Raw genomic sequence first — 19,903 nt, forward strand, 5'->3', positions numbered from 1 at the left:
TTCCTATATTTGGAATCACTTTTGAGGCCTATAATAATAATACCTACATAATATATTCTTCAATTAAATTACTCTTTAACAAATACATACTTAATAAGAATATTTGATAAATAATGCATTAAATCTATTTCTCCAAATAGGTAGGTATATAACAATAAAGTTTCACTGAGTCAAAACATTAGATTTTTTAATTTAATACACACATTAACAGCTAATTCACTTTTACTTGCTAAGAAAAAATAGACAAAAAAGGTTCCATATCAATTGACAATAAAAAAACTTTTTTCACATCGGCACCCGCGAATAATGAAACGGCGGGACGTCGGCGTTCTAAATTCAAATCGTATTCGAACAATGGCGTCCAGCGGTTCGCGCCTTTTTACACAGACCACACAAAGAATGACATAAAGAATAGAATCAAGTGGATGAAAAAACGCAACTTTTGTAGGACGTACATTCCGCCACGGGCTACCGAATTAACAAATTAATACCGTTTTGGGTTTACCTTTTGATAATTTAATTTAATTGGTCAGTCAAGTGTGGCCAATACTGCAAGTTCGTTTGAAGTGTTATGCATTAATTAATGTCAAGAAAGAATAACTCACGTAATATAATTATTTTTTTTTTAAATTCAATATGTACTTCGCCCGCGTGAAATTTTTCACATCTCTTTATAATATTTTCTCATTCGATCACGCAGAGATACTTTGAGCATAGCTCATTCGGAACCTACTTACATTATGCGTCATCTGAAGGATTTCCAGCCTTCTATGCCTATTCATGACTCTTAGTCCAGCAAAAGCTTCATAACATATTGATCGAGGATTTTAGCCATAAGGCCATTGACAGCTTTACTGTTCTGATAGTCGTTCTGATGACCGTTATTGTTTTTAAGTCATTTGAATATCAGAACAGAACTATCAGAACGGTTGACTGCTCAGGGTAATCTCATGAGCAAGATGGTAGGTAAGCATGGAAAGCTCGTTCCTACTAATATATAAAATTATATAAATTAATACATATTATGACTTATTATTTAGTTAGCTTGTTCAAAAAGAAAGTTATTTTTTAATTCTATCATTCCTCCTAGGCTTCAGATATTTCCATGTCATTGATTTATAGAACTTCTTTATGGAAAATACTGACATCTATCAATCAAAACAAATCTTTCATAACAAAGTCATTTGAAATGTCCAAACTGCAAACCAAAATTTTTGTAACAATGAAGAAAAATACAATAAAATATTGAACTAATTAATATTTAATCCAGCCATGCCATAGAAAGGTTCTATTCACCATGTACCACCAGTAACACAGAAAGAGAAAAAAGACAGTTTTAGTCCAATTTAAATATCACTTAAAGTTCTTTCTTTCTTTATTTCAATTTCTAATTTCACTTGCAGTTTTTCGTCGATCAATGTATTTGCGTTGATACAATGGAAGTCGTGGCCAGGGATATTCCACGGACCGTCACTTCACCCGAAGATATCCCGGTCATTTCTAAAGTGACCAGCCTTAATCAGCCTGATGGAGGTCCCATGACAGCACAGGTTTTTTTTTTAGTTTCACTCGGTTCACGATCCAGCAGGAATACGAGGATAAAGCTTATATCACCGGGGAAAGTGTAGCTTCCCAATAATGAAAGAATTGTGCAAAATCCATTCAGTAGATCCACAGATTATCCCTACAACCTCACAAAGTTTACCTCGTTATAATGTTAGTTAGCCACACTTTAGCACAAAAGCTTTCCGTACTGGAGGAAGAACATAGGACCATTATCTAAACCATACTAATAATAAAGAGGAAAGATTTGTTTGTTTGTTTCTTTGCATTGAAAAGGCTCAGAAACTACTGAACCGATTTAAAAATGCTTTCAATGTATTGAAGCTTCACTATCCTCAAGTGCTACAGGTTAAATTATTGTATGCCCTTATTCCTACGGGAACGGGAACCACGCGAGTGAAATGGTTTAATAAAATCAAAGGCGTTATGTATGTTTTTTCGTCCGAAATTCCTCAATGCCTGAAGACGAAAGTCTTCGAACAGTGCGTGTTGCCAGTAATGACCTATGGACCGAGACATGGTCGCTAACTATAGGCCTCATAAGAAGGCTCAGAGTAACACAGCGGACGATGGAACGAGCTGTGTTAGGAGTATCTCTGCGTGATCGAATCAGTAATCAGGAGATTCGCAGAAGAATAAAGTCACCGACATAGCTCAACGAGTCGCAAAGCTGAAGTGGTAATGGGCGGGGCACATAATTCGAAGAGCCGATGGACGTTGGGGTCCTAACGTGCTGGAATAGCGACCCCGTACTAGTGTCGGTCGACCCTCCACCAGGTGGACTGACGACATCAAGCGAGTCGTTAGGATTCGCTGGATGCAAGCTCAGGATCGTGATGTTTGGAAGTCTCTACAAAAGGCCTATGTCCTGCAGTGGACGTCCATCGGCTGATATGATGATGATGATCATCATCATCATCACTAGTTTACGTCCTTGTCTATGCTTACAGGCGAGTGCGGAGAACTCGTCTCTCTGCACCCTGGCGTGCGACCAGAGTCTACTAAGCGGGAACGTTGACCGGTGGATGGGCGTCAACAGCACTAGAGAGACCAGCACAGGGGTGCAGGGCAGCAGGTAATGGCTCCATCATCATACGACTACAGGCGCGCACAAGGTATTTAACAAGGGTAGGTAGGCATTACAAACTGGAATTTATCTTTATTTTTTTATTCATTACAAGTTAGCTCTTGACTACAATCACTGATGGTAAGTGATGATGCAATCTAAGATGGAAGCGGGCTAGCTTGTTAGGCGTAGGATGAAAATCCACACGCCTTTCGGTGTCTACACGACATCATACCGGAACGCTAAATCGCTTGGCGGTACGTCTTTGTCAGTGGGGTGGTAACTCGCCACGGCCGAAGCATCCCACCAGCCAGACGTGGTTATGATGTTGTTCGGGACCGACGGCTCGTGCTCTCTGACGGAGGGAGCAGTCCTGGATTAGCCTTTATATTATATCGCAAGTCGTTGCAACGCGGCGATTATATGATGATGATTGTTCACAAATATTGTCCAGGCCTGCGTTGGCGCAGCGATCAACGTTGGTCACTGATGGGCACGCCACGTGGTACATGCTGGCTGTGACGCTGATGCCGATCCTGAGCTTGGCGCACCCTGACCAGTGGAGGTGCTCACCGAGGTACTGTGGTAGAACTTCTTGACAGCAGCTTTTCAGGCACCCTTCAATTTTTTTTTTTAATTTGTCCCCAACTAAATTCAAGGACAGGCAAAGATTGTTGACCATACAGCCTGTTCAGAGTCAATGTAGTTCTTGAGGAAGAGTTTTATGTAAAAAATAAACTAAATACAAAAAAAATGCTACGGTCATGTGAGTTTCGTTCGTCTTAAGACGTTCCAAGAGCGGGCCAAATATATAGACAATAATTATAATTTCCTCGTAATCGAAATGAAATTTCCTCTTATTCGAAATGAAAAGTAGAGTGTTTAACACGGGACACGGGTAAAACAGTTAATTCATCCTGGGACTATTATAGTCCTCGCTACGCACGTGCGTTAAATACCTCGGGAATTGATTATTTTCACCCTCGGTTAACAATTTACTATTCCTATGCTGGATCTTAGACCAATTCATTCTTCCTCAATAAATGGAACATTGGAATTGGAAGAACCAACGCTGGAATTCGAACCAGTAGATTCTGAGATCATAAATTCAACCATTACTGCCCTCTAGTCTAAACACTTGGAACTAAATTAATGTGGCCTTTGTCGTTGACGGAACAAAAACCTGCATGCAGTTATTAAGTTCACACAGTTTTAACTAGATGGCGCTTTATAAAACAGTGCACTGCTGTTATTTTCTCACTCGCTAGTTTTCATTTACCAAACTACAAATATCTACAATTAATTATTAAAACGGCCATCTACTATAGATAATTTTTAAATTCAAAGATTAATTTTTCGTAAATGACGCAATTATGAAGTACGCACTATTTTAACTAGATGGCGCTGTTACTTAACTTATTTTTGTTAATTTACTAATTATTATAATTATTAATGTATTATATGGTTATTTCTAGTGCTATACTGAACGCTATGGAGGTAGTGTTGTCTCACATGAACATAACCTGCAACCGCGTCATCAGGCAGCTAGCCGAAAATCAGATCTCCCGAGACATACTCGCCGGTGTCATGGACATGATCCTTATTATGTACGCAATAGGGTTTCTTATCCTCTCCTTATATCAAACTGCTATTTTTCGTTAATAAAGGTTTTCTCTGTAAAATATTAAAAAGCTAACCGTCTAGTTATTTATAAACAGGTTAATAATTATATTAAGTTATTCTGAGTTGTAAGATATTGTCTTTTTATTTTTTACAAGTTAGCCCTTGACTACAATCATAACTGATGATGCAATCTAAAATGGAAGCGGGCTAACTTATTAGAAGGATGAAAATCCACACCCTTTACGGTTTCTACACGACATCGTACCGGAACGCTACTTCGCATGGCGGTATGTCTTAGCCGGTAGGGTGGTAACTAGCCACGGCCGAAGCCTTCCTCCAGCCAGACCTGAACCAATTAGGTAAATATTTCAATCAGCCTAGCGGCACATTCTCTGTATAAAAAGTTGCGTTTATATCTACAGACACACTGCGTCACAGACAAGTAGCGTGGCAGACACCCACAGACGCCGTCTATTTACACTGACCAACAGGTAGCTAGAGACACGTAAAGTCCTTTTCATGAAAGAAGTCCCCTAGACGCAGCGCTAATTAATGTCTTATTGGCGCTCTTTGTCATTCTGGTAATGGCGGTCTTATTGCCATTTGTGTAAGGCGCTGTCAATTTTAGTTCAGGTTTCATGAACAGGACTCTACAGACATGAACCGCACAGACAAAATATTCTTTCCACGAATACTGGCCGAGCGCGGTTTCTGTCAACGTCTGCGAGGCCGCGTTACGATAGATATAAATACGTTAATAAACACTGTATAGAAGAATATTATTTTGTCTGCCACGGCACGTGTCTGGCACGCTAAATGTCTGTATATATAAACGAACCTTTACTTCCGACAACAAACTCGCATTGGCGTGGTGGGTCTGACTCTGAACTCCATAGCCCATATACCTAAGTAGGGATGCATAACTATGTAATAGGGATGATGACAGTTTTTTAAATTGTATATAAATTAAGAGTATAGGTACTAATAGCAAAACAATTTTGTAAAAGGAACAGGGTATCTGCGATCATTACTTTCGGAGCTGCAGGGATTTAAAGGGTCAGATTTGCGACGCTGCCGTGGATCCCTGAAAAACGCCCCATACAAAATGGCACGTCTTAGTGACGTCGTTGGCTCGCTGATCGTTAGGTTTGTATGGGCCTTTAAAAAAAATATTAATATCTTTTTTATTTCTGTGTTTATGTTTATAGTTCATTTATTGAAAAATGTCACATTTAATGTAAGGAAGCTAAAATTGTATGAATTTTCATCTAATTACGATAAAAAAAAATTAATCGATTTTGAAATTTAATAATCTTATTTATTTTGCAAATATCCAGACAATCTTTGCTTTTTATGTGTAAATCAGTTAACATTGAACTTATTTACCCGAATGTATCATAAAAATCAATATATTCAAACCTAGTCATCATCCCCATTGATGACTGTACTATAGGTACTATCAATGTCAAGTGTTTTGTTTCCACGGATGTATATAACAAGTGTCTCATTTGAAGATTGATTACACATTTCCTCTACCATGGTCTACGTACTAAGATAAGCAATAGAGTACCTAGGAACCTGTAATATTTTTAAAAATATGAATGTCGATGGACATCCACTGCTGGTTATAGGCCTCTTGTGTCAGCCACTGACGATCATGTAAGCTCACATGCCTGTAGCGCTAACGGCTTGACGTCCGATAAAAATGATCGTGTGATGGTCGCGATCGGCATGACATCATGCCGATGCCGGATGGTGAGTGTAAGCATTGCATGGACTTCAAACAAATCCTCTCAATGTCAAAGGTCTCGAGCCGCCAGCATCCAGCAGCTCAGTGCAACCCACTTGATGTCCTCGGTTAAACTAGAGAGGGGTAATATTGACTAGATGTCAATATGTCGGATGCAAAAAAAAAAATTAGGACATACCTACCCCTACCCTACCCTATCCTTACCTACCACTACCCTACCACTACCCTAACCCTACCCTACCCCTACCCTAGCCCTATCCTACCCCTACCCTACCACGTGACGGCGACGGAAGCTTAAAAAATGCAGTAACTTCTCCCGTTTTCTTGTCATTTCCCTTCACTGCTCTGCTCTGCTGCTATTGATTGTAGCGTGATGAAAAGTATACTATAACCTGCCCAGGAGTATGTAAAATAATTGTACAAAGTTTTGTTCAAATCCGTCGAGTAGTTTTTGTTTCTATAAAGAACATACAGACAGACAGACAAAAATTTTACTGATTGCATTTTTGGCATCAGTATCGACCACTAATCACCCCCTGTTAGTTATTTTGGAAATATATTTCATGTACAGAATTGACCTCTCTACAGATTTATTATAAGTATAGATAATACGTATACTCCGCGATATGTGGAATAACCTAGAATAAGGTCCCAGCTCAGCACATAGCTATATGCTCCCCATAAACAAAGAACATACATCGCTGATTTTCAGCTAGGACCCAGTTTCAAGTGCCACCACGAAAACAGGCCACATAAACCCATATTCAGAGCTAAACCAAATTATAACTTATAACTATTGAACTGATTTGGCTGAAATTTAAAAATAAGATAGATAATACCTTGGATTAATACGTTAATACATAGTCTAATTTTCATCCCGGCAAAATCCATGGTTTCGAGATTTGTGAAAAACTGAATTCCACGCGGACGAAGTCGCGGGCGGCTAGTATCTCATAGTTTACGAGAAATTACTAAGTCATTTTCAGTTTGTTTGTTTGTATGTAGGTTACACATCATTTTGTTTGCACAAGTGTCCTACATTATGAATTTCACAACATTCATTTAGATATTATTCATTATTCATATAATGAGTCGTGATAGCCCAGAGGATATGACTTCTGCCTCCGATTCCGGAGGGTGTGGGTTCGAATCCGGGGCATGCACCTCCAACTTTTCAGTTGTGTGCATTTTAAGAAATTAAATATCACGTGTCTCAAACCGTGAAGGAAAACATCGTGAGGAAACCTGCATACCAGAGAATTTATTAATTCTCTGCGTGTGTGAAGTCTGCCAATCCGCATTGGGCCAGCGTGGTGGACTATTGATTATTGATATTGACCTAACCTAACCTAACCCCTCTTATTCTGAGAGGAGACTCGAGCTCAGCAGTGAGCCGTATATGGGTTGATAACGTATTCATATAATATCAATCATCGTATCAATCATGGTATCTGCTCATAGCTACTATGACTATTTGTAAAGATTATTTAGCAGGTTATAAATTGAGGAGTAGAAGGTTAGCTTGGTATGGACATGTAATGCGTAGGGAGGAAAGTCATATTACTAGAAAAATGTTGAATGTGCAAGTGGAAGGACATAAGAGGAGAGGAAGGCCAAAGAAGAGATGGTTGGATTCTGTGGTGAAAGAGGACATGACTGTGTGTAAAAGGAGTGGATGATGAGTTGACGAGTAATAGAGAAGAATGGAAAAGATTGACATATTTTTCCGACTTCACATAAGTGGGTAATCATCATCATCTCCTTACCCTTATGTAAGGAGATGATGATGATTTAGCAGGTTATAGGAACCCATTTATTGTACCAAACTGGTCTAATTCGTGATGAGTCTTTTCAATAATGTGCATTTAAAAAAAAATTGCATTCCTTGTCTGAAACGGTGAAGGAAAAATATTGTGAGGAAATCTGCATACCTAAGAATTTTCTTAATTCTCTAGGTGTGTCAAGTCTGCCAAATCACATTGGGCCAGCGTGGGTAACTAAGGCCTTACCCCTCTCATTCTGAGTGGGGACGCGTGCTCAACAGCGAGCTGAATATAAGTTGTTAATGAATGAACAGTGTGCCTAGAGTGTTCAATGTTTTCATACTGTTACTATCGCGTTAACGTAAACGCGAATTTATATGGAATTGAAACAATTGTGCAGTACTGCCATTAGATGGCGCGGCAATTCTAACCACTATGGCTAGGCCCTCTATTCTAAATCAGTAAAGCTAGAGACTTAGTCGCTAACTACTCGGATAGGCTAAAAGGAGGCTCTAAATCACTCAGCGATGAAGCAAACTATGCTTGGAGTTTCTCTGCGTGATCGAATCAGAAACGGAAAGATCCGCAGAAGAACCAAAGTTAACCAACCAACCAACCAAACACAGCTCAGCGAGTTGCGAAGCTGAAGTGACAATGGGCAGGGCGTACCTATAGTTCTGAGAACCGATTGACGTTGGGGTACTAAAGACCCCAGCGTCAAAGAAGGTTGGAATGGCAGCGGGGTCGTCGGAAGGCGCAGTGTTGGTCGCTAATGATGATAATGATGGTGGTGATGAACTGTTCTAAAAGAAGGCAGAGGTCATACCCACTCAGCTATCGCTACTCTACATAGTTTAAATTTTTATAAAATAGCAAACATCAAGCAGGCTGCTATTTTATAATTTGTAATTGAACATTAGCATTTTCCAAAGAATCTACAAAATAACTTGGGCGGTTCCAGTATGGCGTAATCTTGTCTGCCAATGAATAAACAATGACATAATAAATCAATCAATAATCACATTACATTTAAAATATACGGACAGTAAATTGGATAATCATACACTACAACAAAATTATACAATTTTATGTACCACAGATTGTGTTGATAACGGAAAGGGCTAGGTTTTGCCGCGGGCTACGATTATCTAATATCTTTTGTTTATTTATTGCATGATTAATAAAATCTTGGTATAAAGTATATGATCAACAAATCTATCTATCTATTTATATATACTTATAATAAAACTGTAACAGGTCAAATTCTTTAAGTTGGAGGGCATTATATAATCCGTACAGAAGCCAAAAATGTTTTATATTTATTTTTGTTTGTCTATCTGTACGTATTTAATGTTGAATGAGCGTCACACTGAATCTGCTGAATGAATTCAAATGAAACTTAGCACGATTTGAGACCATAATACGAAAAAGGTGCTTTTAGTCTTTAAAAGATCAGAAAAGTACTCAAAATAATTTCATTAAAGACTTTTCAAAATTCTATTATGACAAAACTTCTCTTATTGACAATGTCATATTTTGTCAATAAGAGAAGTTTTGTCATAATAGAATTTTGAAAAGTCTTTAATGCTTATTGAAAACTTACAGAACCATCTCCCTTCTGAGCCACATCTATAAGCTGTTTTCTCTCGAGGGTCGCGTCTCCCGACGATTCGACTATTTTCGACCCCCAGAACAAGGTGGAATTCAAAAAGGATATTAAGACAGATTGTACAAGAAACCCAGGAATACAATCTCTCTGCTTAGCATTTTTGGACTACGAAAAAGTTTCATTGCATCGATGCCAGTTCGATTGGCGCTATATGTGTTGTGTTGTTGTTGTGTAACACTTGTGTGTTGAAATGTTCGATCCTTTGGTTGTGCTCTCGAAGATGTGTTCAAGGTTATGGACAGGAAATGTCAGAGTGTCAACATAAACGCCGAATACATTTAACACATAGTAATATTGGCAAAATCGCTGCATTTCTTAAGGAAATGCTAACCCAACTTCTTCCAGGCAAGTGGCGCGTTTAATGATGAATGATGAATGGTGAATGGTGAATGGTGAATGGTGAATGATGAATGATGAATGATGAATGATGAATGATGAATGATGAATTTATAATAAAACTGGTCAAAATCTATACATTTGAGAGCATTCGCAATTTGAGATACCTATACCATTTGTAACACCAAACGTTACTGTGACGTAATGTACTATTAGCGCCATCTAGAACTTACAATAAAGCTGTAACAGGTAAAATTCCGTACATTTTCTACATTCTGTACATTGAAGATATTTTGAAAATTTTTGTTGCAGAGCATTATATACATACACATATTTTTTCGTAAATTAATGCATAATGTCTCATTATTTTTTTTTATATTTTTAGTACAACTTATCAAGGCAATATGGAACAGTTTGCGTCAAACGCAAAGTTGTCTTGGGGTCCCCCCAAAGCCCGGGGCCCAGGGCGGACCGCCCCTTGAGCCCCCTGGTAAGTCTGCTGAGCTAGTATTTAAATCTACACCTTGACCAGATTTTGTTTTGGCTGATTTACCTCCCTCATCATTCATTAATTCATTATCAAAGTCTCCTCTCAGAATGAAAGGGGTTGAAATACCACCACCACCACGCTGGCCCAATGCGGATTGGCAGACTTCACACACACAGAGAAGCGTAAACGTAAGACAATTCTCTGGTATGCAGGTATGTTTTCCTTCACCGTTTGAAACACGTGATATTTAATTTCTTAAAATGCACACAATTGAGAAAATGGAATGGAGCATCCCCGGACCGGATTCGAACCCACACCCTCCGGAATTGGAGGTAGAGGTAATATCCACTGGGCTATCACGGCTTCACTAGACTATCACGGCTTCTTTTTTACTCCATTTACCCCCCCTATGAAGTGGTAAACTATTAATAGTTGTTCACTGCATATATCTGAGACAATGAAGCATAGTTTGCTTATGTGTAAGTAACACAGCCTTAGTCAGGCCTTACTGAAGGAATGCCTGAAGGAGATCGATCTACCTATAAGTAGGTAGCTAGTGCCGACGATGTATCAGATGATAGGTATTTGCTGACATTAACAGTACAAGTTCTATATTTCAGGAACACTGTATAAATTACTAGACTTTTTTAACATCCTACCAAGCTGCTACTACTACCAAGACCAGGCATTTCTACTTGTAGGAGAGGGGATCGGTAGTCGTATAATGGAGAAATTTTTACTCGTTTAGGTATAAATGCTTCTTCGAAAAGAGATGGTCCAAAATTGTATAAAGCCCAGGATTATACCCAGTCATTATACCCTGGCGTAAACAAAAGAAAAAAAAATATATTTTCTACTATTTAAATCCACGAATTTGCTTTTATTCTTTCGAAATAATATTCATTCTCTCCGAAGAAATGCAACACTAATACGAGTAACAATGGCGGATTGATGACGTTTTCAACGCAATAGTCGTTTTGACGTTTGCTGTCAAATGTCATGTCATAGTTACTATAAGGTCGCCATCTTGCACAACTCAAAAACTTGGGTTTTAATTTTATTTATTTCTTTTTATTTAGTATCATTTATTCACTTATTTATATTTTAACGAATACCCTGTGTTTTTTAAGTTTTAATGATACGGGGTATATGAGTGGACCAGAAATGTACCATCTTATATATATTTCTTAAGTTCTGCTTCCAAGGCTGGTTGGAAATTTAACATTATCGCCTTAAAACCTTAAGTCGATAATGTTTAATTCCGATTTTTAATGATAGTAACCTGGACCGACGTCTTTACTTGCTCTCCGAGTGGTGTTAACACTTTTTGACTCCTTGTTGAGAATTATTTATCGTCATCAACCCATATTCGGCTCACTGCTGAGCTCGAATCTCCTCTCAGAATGAGAGGGGTTAGGCCAATAGTCCACTACGCTGGCCCAATGCGGATTGGCAGACTTCACATACGCAGAGAATTAAGATAATTCTCTGGTATGAAGGTTTCCTTCACCGATTGAGACACGTGATATTTAATTTCTTAAAATGCACACAACTGAAAAGTTGGTGGTGCATGTCCCGGACCGGATTCGAACCCACACCCTCCGGAATCGGAGGCAGAGGTCATATCCACTGGACTATCACGGAAGTATTATTATTTATAGCAACTTGAAATTTCGTACAAACTTCAATATTATGTACTGTGCTATGCTCTTTGCAAGGTCTTACACGTAAGATATGTAGCAGAGATCGATAAACACTCCTTGTTGTACGAGCAAACAACGTGGCGCATCGGTTAGGATACACATATGCATATTACAAATATTTAAACGTGAAGATTTGAATATTTTCCATATCTCAATAATTATTATTAGAACATGACCTACCTACTAATGCTACTTCATCATTATCAACCCATATTCAGCTAACTACTGAGCTTGAGTCTCCTCTCAGAATGAGAGGGTTAGTCCACCACGCTGGCCCAATGCGGATTGGCAGACTCCACACACGCAGAGAATTAAGAAAATTCTCAGGTATGCAGGTTTCCTCACGATGTTTTTCCTTCACCGTTTAAGACACGTGACAATCAATTTCTTAAAATGCACACAACTGAAAAGTTGTAGGTGCATGCCCTGAACCGGATTCGAACCCACACCCTCCGGAGAAGTTATAATTGTGTACGTTTCGGGACATTACACACACATCTGAGGACCGAGGATCAAACGGGTTGCAGGAAGCCGTTGGATGCAAGAGGCATGTCCAGCAGTGGACGTCCATCGGCTGTTAATGAGGATGTTGATGATGAAACACACACAATCCATTATTTCCTACGTACTAATCGTCTAAGATGCAAGTTTGTAGGTTAGAAGACCTACAAACTTGCGTCTAAGATGCAAGTTTATAATATATATAATGCGCTATTATAAGCAGATCAGGAGATCTTCTAACATTCTTTATTCAATTGTCTATGAAACACAGTAAGCGTCGAAGTTCGTCCTCTTTAATATTGCAACACAAAACACAGAGCGTAGGCACTAGAAGTTTTGGTGCAAACAATATACTATTCATGACTTTCAGGTTTATTCTTAACACTTTCTCAGAGCATAAAATAAATATAGGAAGGTGATTGTTTTCAAACACTTCCCAATGTTTAGAAAGGTAACCTACGCTTTGTCGTCATCGGGTTTTGGAGGATTCTTGCAGAAAGTCCACGTTCCGACACGTTCGGCATTCTATCAATAACAAACAGTTAGTATTTTAAACATTTATGATGAAAGCAGTTAGCTCATTGATAGATTTAACGAAGTGAAACATAATTTATTTCCTACGAATATTATTGAGTAGCCGGCGTATAATCATCGTCTGATAGGTACCTACTTACAAGATATAAAATAATCAATATTATAATCATATTATCAGCCTAGCTGCACACAGTACACAGCAATGCTGCTTGACGCCGGAAATAAGCATGGATGTACTTAGTACTTCCCCGTCCTCTCTCCCCGCTCTCACAAAAAGCTGTATATTGTAAGCTGTATGTAACTTACACGTGAAAGATTTGAAGCTGTTCCAATGCTGGTAGAGTGAAATTTGTATTATAGACACTGTAAAGATACCTTAATTACGATAATGGCCGGGACAGATAGCTTAAAGTCCGGTCGCTTAGAGCTGCGTTTCTGACACCTGTCAATGTCAACGAGAGGAATAATGTCAATGAGATATCAAAATATCTTTTATTTCCCTTAATAAAGAGTAATAACATAAAAAAATGAACAATTATGCCAACTTACAATGAACGTTTTAATTTTGGGCTAAAATTAGTAACTACTCAAAATCACTAACGCGACTGGCAGCGTGACGGTGTCTATGCTGCCTAACAAACAACTGAGCTCAAGTCATTAGATAACCTCTTATTTATACCAAAACTGATACCTCCCTCTTCGATAACATAAATAATAAATGTTCATACCACCTGTAATCGAGGAGCTTGTAACAGAAGGTCAAGCCACCATAGACTGTTACACTATTGGTTTTTCGAGTAGTCTTGTCTTCCGCTTTTGATTAAATACAATATGAATGTTACTTTAAGTACGGCGATAATGATAATGATCATTGAAGTTCTAGCATTATGCACTTAGCGCGTAAAGTGACCCTTTAGATTTATATATTACAATAAGTTAATAAATACAACAAGGTTTATGTATAGATTGTTTTTTAAAACTGTTTGCGGTTCTGTGCTAATCAAGAAGCGGTCGTTTTATTTTAATAAAGTCGAAAAAATCCGAAATGTATTATTCCAAAAATATTAATTATAAATTGGCGTGAGAAAAGAAAAATGCACCGGCGTAAGATTTTCTGACTAAACATATTTATAGCATACGCTATCTTATCTCTCTATCCATGTCATAATACCTATTTTTATTAGGTACTAGCCGACTAGCCGACTAATCGGTTGCAAAGAGACCGATTAGTCCGTCACGTAAAGAAAAAAAAAATTTCTAGAGCTAGACGAACTATATAAGCAGCGCTGCAGTGTCTACACAACCATAACTATAAGCGGAATGGCGCAGCGTCATAGATTTTCTGACAGGAGCATTCCTGTAATATGCATCTATCCGTATCATAATATTTATAGCGCTATCTCTATCCGTCTCATAATATTTACAAAGCCAGTGTAAGCGTGCAACATGCAGGGGAAAGTGCAGCTTCTAGTATCTAGTACCAAGAGTTGATGATGTCTTGAGATGATGTCCTCCTTCACGTATCTGTCAATGGCGACACCCTTGGCTTCAACGTCTAGAGTGCTCCCGGATGTGGTTGGCAAAGCCAAACTTAGTTTTAAAAGCCCGCGAATGTTAGCCTGCAGTGTTAAGACTGTAGACAAAAGCATAAGAGCAGAATGCGGCGGCGGGAACATTCCTATAATATGCGTCCGTCTTTATCTCTATCCGTGTCATAATATTTACAAAGCCAGTGTAAGCGTGCAGTGGACTGTGTAGCCAGCGCTTGCAGTATGGCTCTTGTCTAGAGCTATAATGTGAGAGGAATGCAGCGGCGGCGTCAGAGATTCTAACAGGAGCATGTCTACAATATACGGCTGTCCTTAGCGCTATCTCTATCCGTGTCATAATATTTACAAAGCCAGTAGATGCTAGCTTAGCAGTGGACAGTGTAGCCAGCGCTCGCAATGTGGCCCTTGTCTAGAGCTATAATGTGAGAGGGATACCGCAACAGGGATGTCACAGATATTCTAACAGGAGCATGTCTACAATATGCGTCCGTCCTTAGCGCTATCTCTATCCGTGTCATAATATTTACAACGCCAATCTAAGCGTGCAACGTGCAGTGGACAGTGTAGCCAGCGCTTGCAGCACGGCTCTTGTCTAGAGCTATAATTTGAGAGGAATGCCGTGGCGGCGTCAGAGATATTCTAACAGGAGCACGTCTACAATATGCGTCCGTCCTTAGCGCTATCTCTATCCGTGTCATAATATTTACGAAGCCAGTAGGTGCAAGCTCGCAGTGGACAGTTTAGCTCCGCTTGCAGCATGGCCCTTGCCATGCAATGTCTAAAGCTAAGCAAACTATAAGACCAGCCCTGCAGTGTCTAGACAAACCATGACGTGTGCGTGTGAGATTTTCTAACAGGAGCATGTCTACAATATGCGTCCGTCCTTAGCGCTATCTCTATCCGTGTCATAATATTTACGAAGCCAGTGGGTGCAAGCTCGCAGTGGACAGTTTAGCTCCGCTTGCAGCATGGCCCTTGCCATGCAATGTCTAAAGCTAAGCAAACTATAAGACCAGCCCTGCAGTGTCTAGACAAACCATGACGTGTGCGTGTGAGATTTTCTAACAGGAGCATGTCTACAATATGAGTCCGTCCTTAGCGCTATCTCTATCCGTGTAATAATATTTACGAAGCCAGTGGGTGCAAGCTCGCAGTGGACAGTTTAGCTCCGCTTGCAGCATGGCCCTTGCCATGCAATGTCTAAAGCTAAGCAAACTATAAGACCAGCCCTGCAGTGTCTAGACAAACCATGACGTGTGCGTGTGAGATTTTCTAACAGGAGCATGTCTACAATATGCGTCCGTCCTTAGCGCTATCTCTATCCGTGTCATAATATTTACGAAGCCAGTGGGTGCAAGCTCGCAGTGGACAGTGCAGTTCGCGCTTGCAGTATGTTCGCGCGCGCCGTGGCGGTCGCCGCGCTATGCGCTTGTGCGATCTCGACCGCGAGTGCTATCCAGGTTGGTTATTTTTTTTAATTAGTTTCGAAAATAGAATAATTTAAAAAATCTACAAAACCCAAATACAAGGCACATTGCAATTATTTGGCAAGTTAAAATAATGGGACAAAAATATTTTGGTTTAAATTATTTTAGTTTTATTTTCTTAATTATAATAAAGCATAACCACTCATCACAGATGTGAAGTGTTGAAAAACAATTCAAAATTTTACAGAAGTTAATTTAACGCATGAAATACTAAGTTAAGGTTAAGGTAAGGCATATTGACGTCACTATAAATACTTTGTTTAACTACTTAATAATGTTTGAAATCTGTTAAAATGGATTTTATCTCAATTTACATGAGGTCATGCCATTGCATATACTCGTACGTATATAGGTGTCTAATTAAATATACTAGACGTATTAAAAGTTCAAAAAACTTCTTGATAATATGTCTTAAATTGCAAAAACTAAGAATCTTGTTAACAGGCCTGAAAAATGTTATAAACATGTAGGTAAATATAAATAAATAGCTCTATCATGTAGACAAATGAGCCCTAACCCGGGGCCTAACTTGTTGAGTTTAGTTTAGCAGTTACCATGACAACCTTCCCAATAATTCTAATCAAAACAGATAACAAACCATAATACTATTATTGTATGGTCATCAAAAACATTTTTTTATTTTTTATTCTTTACAAGTTAGCCCTTGACCTCACCAGATGTTAAGTGATGATGCAGTCTAAGATGGAAGCGGGCTAACTTGCTAACTTTAACATAAAATAACATTGAAATAATAAACGATCGGAACGACATCAGGCCATTGACCTCTAATAAAAATATTAGTGGACCCGGTCAAGCTTCGCTTTGAGCCCTCTACCCTGTTCTACTGCCACCCTACGCCTACGCCTACCCTACCCCTACCCTTAAACTATCCCTACCCTACCCTAGTCGTCGTTATCAACCCATATTCGGCTCACTGCTGAGATTGAGTCTCCTCTCAGAATGAGAGGGGTTAGGCCAATAGTCCACCACGCTGGTCTAATGCGGATTGGCAGAATTCACACGCAGAGAATTTAAAAAAAAAATCTGGTATGCAGGTTTCCTCACGATGTTTTCCTTCATCGTTATAGACACGTGATATTTAATTTCTTAAATGCACACAACTGAAAAGTTGGAGGTGCATGCCTTGGACCGAATTTGAACCCACACCCTCCAGAATCGGAGGCAGAGGTCATATACACTGGGCTATCACGGACGGACGGATAGGCTATATATTTTCCCCGTATTCCTACGGGAAAGGGAACCACGCGGGTGAAATCGCGCGTCAACTAGTAGTTTATAAATTATAATGTAATGCTAGCCATACGATCAAGTATACCCACATTTCTGCAGCGTTGCCCGCAGTAAAAGACGTTTCATAATGGCCATTGACGATCAAGTATGCCCACGTTTATGCAGCGCTGACGGCAACGAAGACGTCTCATGTATGCTTAAAGTCGAGCCGTCATGCACGCAGCGACCAACACATCAGTTATAGCCGTGAATGCTGCAGAAACGTGGGTATACTTGATCGTCAATGGCTAGCTTAATGAGGCAGAAACCACGAGGCTCATAGGTATGTAATTGCCGAGATGAATGTGTCCCGACACCTCGCGCTCGGGTTACCGCACCGCCATTCGGCCGTGAGACCATAGTTTGCTGACATTACTTAAATAACTAAAACTATTCAAACAAATAATTTATTACTATAGCTTCGTATACATCCTGCCTTTTATGAAGTAGGATAAAAGTATGCCCGTTTATAGTAATTGTTTGTTTTAGGGTTCCGTAGTCCACAAGGAACCCTTATAGTTTCGCCACGTCCGTCTGTCTGTCCGTATGTCTATCCGCGGTTTAGCGCAGAGACTATTAATACTAGAAAGCTGTAAATTAGCACGAGTATGTATATTAAAAATGTGAACAAACTCTTTCAATAAAATCTTGATTTTTTTAATTTTTAAGGTCCCTACATGCAAAGTGAGGTTTTTATCGTCTATCCCATTATGTGGGGTATCGTTATCGGTATTTTTGTCTATTACAGTAAGGATTCAAGCGAACGGAACCCTACACTGCGCGTGGCTCAACACACACTTGGTCGCTTTTTTAACTTTTTTAACAAAGCGTTTTTTTTAATTTTAGCGTTGTTGTTCTAATCTAGGGTTAGCTTATATATTGGGTAAACTAAGCAAGGCTAGAGCCGCGATAGCCCAGTGGAAATGACCTCTGCCTCCGATTCCAGACGGTGTGGTTTCGAATCTGGTCCGGGGGATCTCCAACTTTTCAGTTGTGTGAATTTTAAGAATTTAAATATCACGTGTCCCAAACGGTGAAGAAAAAACATCGTGAGGAAACCTGCATACCTGAGAATTTTCTTAATTTTCTGCGCGTGTGTGAAGTCTGCCAATCCGCATTGGGCCAGCGTGGTAGTTATATCTATAAGACTTTTTATCCATTAAACAGATGGGTGAAGGTCGTTTCTAATACGGATCTTATAAATTATATGAAACTATATATCTTACCTCATATCTTTCTTATTTTAAGCTCGATATTTTCATAGACCCAGGATTCAAACCCAGGACCTCCGAAGACCACAGATTCAGTGTGCAAATACCTATTCAGTAAAAGAATAATAAAAACCTATAGCGTACCTACAATAAGAAAATAATAACAGAAGATATAACTGTGGAAAATCTCGATTTTATTAGACTTAATATATGCAGTTGTTACCCACCACACCGCTCCTTCGAAGCTATGTAGAGTGATTGCACGTGACGAGTGCATTATGACATAATAACATTATCATACTTACTATAGACCTTGAGAATGGCGGGCAAACTTCATTACACACAGACAGTTTATATTTATAGCATCGATGTTTTATTGATGACTAGCTGACGCCGCGCGGTTTTACCCGCGTGGTTCCCGTTCCCGTAGGAATACAGGGATAATATATAGCCCATTGCCTTCCTCAATCGGCCTCCGTGGCGTAGTGGTATGCGCGGTGGATTTAATGACGGAGGTCCTGGGTTCGATTCCCGGCTGGGCCGATTGAGGTTTTCTTAATTGGTCCAGGTCTAGCTGGTGGGAGGCTTCGGCCGTGGCTAGTTACCACCCTACCGACAAAGGCGTACCGCCAAGCGATTTAGCGTTCCGGTACGATGTCGTGTAGAAACCGAAAGGAGTGTGGATTTTCATCCTCCTCCTAACAAGTTAGTCCGCTTCCATCTTAGATTACATCATCACTTACCATCAGGTGAGATTGTAGTCAAGGGCTAACTTGTAAAGAATAAAAAAAAATTAAAAAAAATCAATGGGCTATCTAACAGAAAGATTTTTTCAAATCGGACCAGTAGTTCCTGAGATTAGCGCGTTCAATCAAACAAACAAACTCTTCAGCTTTATAATATTAGTATAGATGCGTTGTCTTGACAACCATTGCATACCCATTTCACCGACCATTTGATGGGCCAGTGATGGTCTATCGTGTACATCCAGCATTTATCATTATCAACCTATTTTAACGGCTCACGATACGGTTTCTACACGACATCGTACTGAGCGCTAAATTGCTTGGCGGTACGTCTTTGCCGGTAGGGTGGTAACTAGCCACGGCCGAAGTCTCCCACCAGCCAGACCAATTAAGAAAATCTCAATCTGCCCAGCTGGGGATCGAACCCAGGACCTACGTTTTGTAAATCCACCGCGCATGCCACTGCGCCACTGAGGCCGTTAAAATTGTTAGAAATAACGGTACGATGTCGTGTACAAACTGAAAGAGGTGTGGATTTTCATCCTCCTCCTAACAAGTACGCTTCCATATTAAATTGCATAATCACTTACCATCTGGTGAGATTGTAGTGAAGGGCTAGCT

At 39.5% G+C, this 19,903-nt stretch overlaps 1 protein-coding gene across 1 annotated transcript in view; it reads left to right on the forward strand.

Annotated features, from left to right (window-relative positions):
• Nucleotides 1-1,436: 1,436 nt before the first annotated feature.
• Nucleotides 1,437-19,903, forward strand: part of LOC112053310 (uncharacterized) — a 43,366-nt gene continuing 24,899 nt past the window's right edge. The window contains exons 1-6 of the mRNA XM_052883998.1: nt 1,437-1,550; nt 2,514-2,638; nt 3,084-3,206; nt 4,105-4,240; nt 10,156-10,260; nt 15,859-16,008. Of these exons, the coding sequence (XP_052739958.1) occupies nt 1,437-1,550; nt 2,514-2,638; nt 3,084-3,206; nt 4,105-4,240; nt 10,156-10,260; nt 15,859-16,008 (753 nt within the window). The remainder of the gene's footprint in view (nt 1,551-2,513; nt 2,639-3,083; nt 3,207-4,104; nt 4,241-10,155; nt 10,261-15,858; nt 16,009-19,903) is intronic.

Source organism: Bicyclus anynana, chromosome 10 (genome assembly GCF_947172395.1).
Source record: "Bicyclus anynana chromosome 10, ilBicAnyn1.1, whole genome shotgun sequence".
NCBI classification, from domain to species: Eukaryota; Metazoa; Arthropoda; class Insecta; order Lepidoptera; family Nymphalidae; genus Bicyclus; species Bicyclus anynana.